General features: G+C 38.4%; 1 protein-coding gene across 6 annotated transcripts in view; it reads right to left on the reverse strand.

The window, feature by feature from the left end:
* Window positions 1–3003: 3003 nt before the first annotated feature.
* Window positions 3004–8316, reverse strand: part of PYHIN1 (pyrin and HIN domain family member 1) — a 35195-nt gene continuing 29882 nt past the window's right edge. For 4 of the 6 annotated variants that reach the window (XM_037729638.1, XM_037729637.1, XM_037729636.1 and 1 more), the window contains one exon: window positions 3005–6311. In XM_037729638.1, coding sequence (XP_037585566.1) covers window positions 6150–6311 — 162 coding nt within the window. In that variant the 3' untranslated portion in view covers window positions 3005–6149. Of the gene's footprint in view, window positions 6312–8316 lie in introns of all 6 variants that reach the window. The other 2 variants (XM_037729641.1, XM_017503681.2) reach the window with 2 other exon arrangements.

Here is an 8316-nt window from a genome sequence, read left to right on the forward strand (position 1 = left end):
TTTTATTTTTTTGAGACAGCGTCTCACTCTGTGGCCCAGGCTGGAGTACAGTGGTGCAGTCTCAGCTCACTGCAATCTCTGCCTCTTGGGTCCAAGCGATTCTCCTGCCTCAGCCTCCTGAGTGGCTGGGATTACAGGTGTGTGCTACCACACTTGGCTAATTTTTGTATTTTTAGTAGAGATGGCGTTTTGCCATGTTGGTCAGGCTGATCTCAAACTTCTGACCTCCTGATCCACTTGCCTTGGCCTCCCAAAGTGTTGGGATTACAGGCGTAAGCCACTGTGCCCAGATGGATCAAAACTCTTAAATGTAAGAACTGAAATGATACATTTCTTAGAATAAAACATAGGTGTAAATCCACATGACCTTGAATTTGGTGATAGATTCTAAGATATGATATCAAATGCATATGCAAAAAATATATAAATTGGACTTCATTAAAATTAAAAACTTTTATGTATCAAATAACATTATCAAGAATATTAGAAGACAACCAGTAGAATGAAAGTAAATATTGGCAAATCACATATTCCATAGGGACTTGTATCTAGAATATATAAAGAACTATACAACTTAATAATAAACACAAACTAATTAAAAACTAGGCAAAGGCTCTGAATAGAAATTTCTCCAAGGAAGATGTGCAAACAGTCAATAAGTATTTTTGAAAATGCTTGACATCATTATTCACCAGGGAAATGCAAATCGCTTCATACCCACTAGATTGGGTATACCCACTAGGCTGACTAGAATAACAAATTATATAATAACAAGTGTTGATGTGTATGTGGAGAAATTAGAACTTTTCTACACGGCTTGTGGGAATGTAAATTGTTGCAGCCACTTTGGAAGACTGTCTGACAATATTTCATCACGTCACATCTGTTAGAATGTCTATTATCAACAAACAAACAAAGATAACAGATGTTGGTGAGGCTGTAGAGAAACCTTTGTAATCCTTATACACTATTTATGGGAATGCACAATGGTATAATCATTAAGGAAAACATTATTGAGGTTTCTTAAAAAATTAAAAATGGGCCGGGCGCGGTGGCTCAAGCCTGTAATCCCAGCACTGTGGGAGGCCGGGTGGATCATGAGGTCAAGAGATCGAGACCATCCTGGTCAACATGGTGAAACCCCGTCTCTACTAAAAAATACAAAAAATTAGCTGGGCATGGTGGCACGTGCCTGTAATCCCAGCGACTCAGGAGGTTGGGGCAGGAGAATTGCCTGAACCCAGGAGGCGGAGGTTGCGGTGAGCCGAGATCGCGCCATTGCACTCCAGCCTGGGTAACAAGAGCAAAACTCCGTCTCAAAAAAAAAAAAAAAAAAAATTAAAAATGTGGGAAAGGGTTGAGTGAAATAGGTATAGAGAGGCCCACTCTCATCATGGACTTCCAGAATTCTAGCCGGAGGAGATCCCACAACTCCCACAGACATCTGAGCTGGCTGGGAGAAATGCCAGGAGAGTTGGCAGAGACAGAACTCCAGAATGCACAGACAGGGTTTGACGCAGGAATGGCTTCAGTGGAGCATGGACGTGGATGCCCGTCCCTGAAGGCTTGCCATACTCCTCTAGATGGCTTTAGCCTTTGTTGGCTGCTGGACCTGGATAAAAAGGAACTATCTGCTCGTAGGGTGGGGCCTGTTAGATTAGCGTGCCCCTCCTCTGCTGGCCTGTCCACCCACTTGCAGCATGGCCTTGGCTACACTGACCCACCATTGCTGTCCCACCAAAGCATTTTTGCCAGCATGCCCTCACATAAATGTTGTCGTCAATGGACTGAGAATATCTCAGTCCCTTCAGCACAGCAGGTCTTTCACCTCAAGTGGCCAGGAAAAAGAGATGTGGGCCTAGTTTCAGACCCCCCAGGGGTAGAGCATATAGCCTAACAGTGCTGAGCTGATCCTTGGCACCATGAAATTATTTAGAAATAAAGCTGATCAATTAAACCCACCTTTTAGCACAGTGAAACATTCAAGGACATCAAAGAATATGAAATAAAGGAGCCCCATCCAAAGGACAGCAACTTTTTCATAATTGTAAGGGTGAGAGTGAGGTTCTTTTCAGCTTTCTCCAGCTTAGGTGGAATCCTGGCTTATTCACTGTTTGATTTTCATCTTATCCCTGCTCTCCTAACAATAGCACACCTAACCCAAGCCAGAATAACAACCCTGGATGTTAAATCAAGGAGCATATAAGACCACCTAACTGTCACTTGGAAAGTAAATTTACCTTTTTGTGCCCTTTTTTCTTTATATACAGAGAATAAAAAGGAGAGAACTGTCAACCTTCTAGAGCTACTATGAAGATTAAGTGACACCAAATAATTGTACCAGGTACCAAATATATGATCTACAAATACATCGTAAGTTTTAGACACCTACGTTCTGCCATTTTACTCTAAAATAAATTGATTAGTCTTCCGTTTGCCGAAGTTAACTGCCTGGGGCAACTTTCTGATGGATTCATATAGTGGAATGTGAGAGGGGGAAATATGGTTGGAGAGCTCCTGATGAGCTGTTGGTGCTGAAGGAAACATACCGACCAGATAATTTGCATCAAACTAGACCAGGAATTCCTCTAACATAGGCAAGTGCCTTCATGCACATCGCCAGAAGGTGCCTGATTTGGCAAGCAAATTACCCAATCATTCCCCCTCCAGGAGACCAATTCTGAAACAATATCTCCAGTTTTGGGCTGGAGCAACTGCTTCCCAGGACACAGTGCTTGCAACAGAATCATTGGCTGGATTTCACCCCTATCTGTCCCCTCCATCTGGTTTCTTTGTGCCAAGCACAGGCAGTTCAGTCTTGACCAGGATCTTTTCCTTAAAGATCCCATCCAAACTATAAATCTTGGTGCGCCACCCTAACTTGCAGGACACAGTTTATTTGCTTTTATGTAACTCACAGATGGATTAAAGAGACTCCTGGGGAAGCACTCTTTTAGAAATAAAAGTTTATTTTTTTTTTCAAATCATGAAAATTCAGATGTAAATTATGATATGAAGAAAAGGCAAACCAGTAAAAATAATGAAATAAAATGTACCTGTAATACTCCATTTCCTAGAATTAATAACTGGTATATATACTGTATTTCAACCAGATATATATACATATATTATTTTCTGTGCTTCAATCTTATCTTCATAAACATTATTATCAATGGCATCAAGTTTTTACATGGAGGAATTCAGGCAAAATTTCCACACTTGAATAAAGACTGAACAGTAGTTATTTGATATCCTTGTCCTGGGTGACCTTGAAGCAGAAAGAGATAAAAATAAACCAGTTGAGATGCAGGTGATCATACTTTTCTCCCTTCGGTCACACTGTCTCTCCTCCCTGTGGGTCACATCTCTTCTATTTCCGTAGGAAGGACTCTTTTCTCATTCTCACCTTTATCCTTTAATGAATTCCTGTCCTTTGAGTCACATCTTTCCCTCTATTGGGACCATGACATGTGATATTCACTCCTACCCAACATGAGCCTAAGTGAAAGGGCAGGCGATGTCAGGGAGCAGCAGGAGAGAGAAAGGAGCTGGTGTGTCCAATGACAAGGGCTAAGGGGAAAGTTCTCACTGGACAGAAAGGTAGGAGGAAGTTACAAAAGGTATTTTTGGTGCAACTGCTGTCAAGGAAGGCTTGGGACTTTTGACTAATGGCTCTGAGAACTGGAGCAATTGGAAAGCCTTAGCATTTCTGTGTGTCTGAATGTGTTAACCTTTGTTTTGATCTTTTTGCGTTCCAATATTAGCCTTTATTTGTTCCAAGAATCCCACATGAATATATGTGACAAAGAGCATGAACTTTGTCATGTAGATCCAACCATCTCTGTGTTGACCAGTATATGTATCTCATGAAAGAGGGTATCTCTGTGTTCTGATTTGGTTAGGGACATCCTTGGTAATATAGGACTGTTATGAGCCATGTTGACCATCCTCAAATTTAACTCTTTCTTCTGCTCATTGTGTACCACAAAGAATTAAATGAGTTAATACATGAAACAATCGGATCGTAAAAGATTAATGAAGATACTTATTGAAAAAACCCTTAGAAGATCCTGAATCATTCTGTGTACTCAGTAAATGAGTGGCATTATTATTTCTATTCTATCAGATACTCTCAGCTACATCCACTGTTTTAGCAACTATGTCTATACTGATGTAATTCAGTAAAAGGCCCAGCGAAAATTGTCCAAGTTAAAGCTCTATAGTATCAGATGGATAATTCTTAGATGTCCTGTTGGAATCTCAAATTTAACTTGTCTAAAAAAGCAGAACACATTTTTTCCCTTGAGTGTGATCTTCCTACTGTGCTCATAGAGCTGTATTGAAGAATAAATGCAATCATGTACATAAAATCATAGCCTTTACTTCTACCTTTTACCTAGTAGATGCTCAGTTAGAAAAATATCATTATTTTCATTGTTATTTAAAATACTATGCAAGGTTTATGTGTCTGCCTGATTCAGCAATGTATCGTGATTTATGTTGACCCTCTTGTGGAAAACCCAGATAAAGTTGTAGTGATTGGAATAAAACTAATAAACTTCTTTTTTTCCCAGGTAGTAATTCTAAGCCAGTAATATCTCTATTTGTTTTTTCAACCATTCTGTGCTCTTTGATTTAGGAGAGTCATGACAAAAGATGAAAAATAAGAATAGTCTGCTTTTGGCTTTAAATCCTAAAGCATAGAGCAACCATATTATTAAATATAAACAATCACTTAGGGATGACCTAAGATATATAAAAGCAAGGTTGTCTTTCAGAGCTAGTGAATCACAGAGGAAGTAATCAGACATATTTTCTAGGCCTCCTGTGGAAGTTCTAGATATCAAAGAAGAAATGGCTAGATGAGTGGTTAGGTATAGCAGACATAGGACCCTACCTGGGATTCCTGGGCTAAGGGAGGTTTAGATGCAGTCAAATAAATCTAATTGCTATAGGAACAGACATTGATGCCTATTTAAAATGGTAGAGCCTAAGAAAACTTTATGTAGTCCCTTCGAAGCCAGAATGCAGGAGAAATAAATTATTTCCCAAAATGTTGTCCTGGGATGTCCAATTATGTCTATGAAGTGACAGAAAAGTGGATCTGAGCTGGTAATGACTACACACGAGTTCCATCCATGGTCACCTAAGCCAAGATGGCTAAGGAGGACATGCTAGTTAGCTCTGACTCTCATTTAAATATGTAGACTTTATTGAGGAAAATGGAATTCTTGGGCTTATCAAAAACAACAAAAACATAAACAAACCAAAAAACTACCACAAATTGAGAACCCCTGTATACAGGTAATCTGTCTTCAATTAGTCTGTGTGGTTACACGTCTTCAACTAAAAGAGTAGTGACATGATTCTCCTCTTGCCTTTCTCTTTAGTTACCTTCCCTCTCACTGTAGATCACAGTCTTCTGTTCTGTAGGTGGAGGTGACTCCACTGGTCCTATCATGGCCAAAAACAGGCTTGGATTTAATTGTAACACTCAGATATAAATTCATTAGTTCACCTTTGTCTGATGTTCTCCTGGACAAGAAATCTATAATCTGAACTTATTATCAAGTATGCTTAAAGAACACTCTATTATTAGAATTTTAATAAATGTTCTAAATAAAATAAAGAGACATGTTCAGGACACCTTGGCCTGATGTGTTCTATAGTAGAAGGAGGACATCAGTGAAGTTTTTTCTGAGGAAGGGGGATCTTGGCTGACCCAGAAATATATTGGGGCAAATGAAGAGATGAGAGTCAAGGATTCTAAACAAAGGAGGTAGCTTATGTCAAAACATCAGCTATGGAAAGGCATAGTGATTTTAAATATCAACCGTAGGTATGGTCATTTGTCATAATGGAAAATTGTGAAAGGAAATTAGAATGGAAGGTACAAACATACTGTTGTATTCATCGCTCTTTGTCTGGATACTTCCCCACATACACTACATTTGCACTAATGAAAAACAATAATCTTCTTGAAGATAGAAATGATTTCATAAATGCATATTTTGTGATATTGAAGGACTTTAGAATCCAGTGGTGTGTCCAATTATATATTGATAAATGAATGAGAAATGTAATAAAATAATAATATATAGTCAGAGATTAAATGAGAATCTTTTTGAAGACTCTGATTACCATTACAATTATGTTTTAGAGGTACAGGAATGGAAACAGAAAGGCGGTACCTTATTTAAGGAACCGCTGGATGGGGTTGGTGGAGTATCAGAAGAAACAGGACCGGCCACAGTTGGTGGGTTGGTTCTATGGATCTCAGACAATAACTGTGCTCGTAGGTGGGCTTCAACCTTTTGGAGTCATAAATTTGGGTAATTTAGTCTTCCACTTTATGACAGAAAGAAATTTCTTTTCTGCTTAATATTTTTCTATGTAAGTTGGATGTAATACATATGTATGTGTGTGAGTGTATGTGTGTGTGTATGTTTCTCAAAATCCCTTTTTATAGAATCCCCCCTCTGCTCATCTGTTTGGATGCTGGCATACATTTAGTTTCTTAACCTACATTTCAGCATACATAGAAACCAGCATTACAGTAAAAGAGAAAACAGATCTGAGCTGGCAATGATTAGGCATGGGGTCTATTCGAGGCCACTTCTGCCAAGATGACAAAAACACACTGCCTGTTTACTGATCCACCAGGTAAAATCTGTAGACACTCTTCAGGAAAATATGAGCTTTGGGTAATAATAACAAAATAATAAAAATCTAATCACCTATGGAGAATTCCTGTAAAGAGTAGGTCTGTCTTCAACTCACAGGTGTGGGGGAGTCACCTCTATGACTGGGTCATTGTGCATCTTGGGGCTTGGGTGAAAAAGTAAATAAGAGAATAATGACTTAATACTTCCCTTTTCTTTCTGTAAGTTAGCTTCTCATTCGCTGCTGATAGAGGATTATGTGGCACAGAGGCATGTGACTACACAGTCCAACTTATTGGTAAATAAAATGCAGTGTGGAATAGGATTTGATATACACGGATCTCAACTCATTCATGCACCCTTGTTTTTTCTTTCCTGTGCAGGTAGTATGTATAATCTCAGCTTACTTATAGGTTTGAAAATATACTGTCATTACTGTTGTGACAAGTATTATAAAGGAAATAAATGGACCTGTGAAGGACACAAAGATGATCTGTTTTATTTTTGGAGGGGGTTATCAGGAGGTCTTGCTTGAGGACAGTTTTAGGCTGGCCCAGTGAAGGTACAAGAGAAAAAAAGATTCCAGACAAAGAGAGTACCATATATGCAACAACACATGTAGGAAAGAGTAAGAATGTTGAAAGTAAACTGAATTATGGTTCTGAAGCAATGGGGAAAGCTGTGAATGAACAATGAAATGTCAGAGAGGAACACGCTCTTGTATTTCTGTCTTCATTTTTGTGTACTCTCCTCTCCTCCACTGGTCAGGAATGATTTTATCAATATATTCCTTGTAAATCATAACAATCTTAGAATCTAGTAGCATCTCTGATTATATGCTTAATAAATGAATGAGAAATACAGTAAAATAAACTATTTAGTCAGAGATTGGTTAAAATGCCCTGTCAAAATACTGATTAGCCCTTCAATTATAATAAAGGGAGGCACAGAGAATGGCAACAGGAAGCTGGTGCTTTGGTTAAGGAACTACCAGATAGGTTTTGTGATGTTTTCTGTGACATCTGAGGATGGTTCAGAGTTAGAGGTTCTCTGGTGACTGAAGTTTTCCTATGCAGACTATCCACTTTTGAGAAGATACTATCAGTTTTGTCATCTAAAAAAATGGGATGATTGCCTTATTACTTTGATTTGAAGATTATAAAAAAAAGGATCCAAAGTGACGTACACAGTACCTGTCACATAAGACACAACATACAAAACATACATCCTGATTATTAAAAAAAGGATCCAAAGTGACGTACACAGTGCCTGTCACATAAGACACAACATACAAAACACATCCTGATAAAAGCCTCTCGTTCCACAAATAGCCTGCTCTATAAAAAAAAAAAAAAATGTAGTATGGTGATTTCCAACATTGATGAGTACAATAAATCTTTTTGTAAATTTTTGTGGCAATTGTGAATGAAATTGCATTTCTGTTTTGATTCCCAGCTTAGATGTTGTTGGTTTATAAGAACGTGTACTGATTTTTGTATATTGATTTTGTATCCCGAAACTTTGCTGAAGTTGTTTATAAGATCAAGGAGCTTTTCTGCAGAGATATGGGGTTTTCTAAATACAGGATTTTGTCATCTGCAAACAGGGATAGTTTAACTTTCTCTCTTCTACTTGGATGCCTTTTATTTCTTTA

Source organism: Cebus imitator, unplaced genomic scaffold, assembly GCF_001604975.1.
Source record: "Cebus imitator isolate Cc_AM_T3 unplaced genomic scaffold, Cebus_imitator-1.0 Scaffold313, whole genome shotgun sequence".
Classification (NCBI taxonomy): domain Eukaryota; kingdom Metazoa; phylum Chordata; class Mammalia; order Primates; family Cebidae; genus Cebus; species Cebus imitator.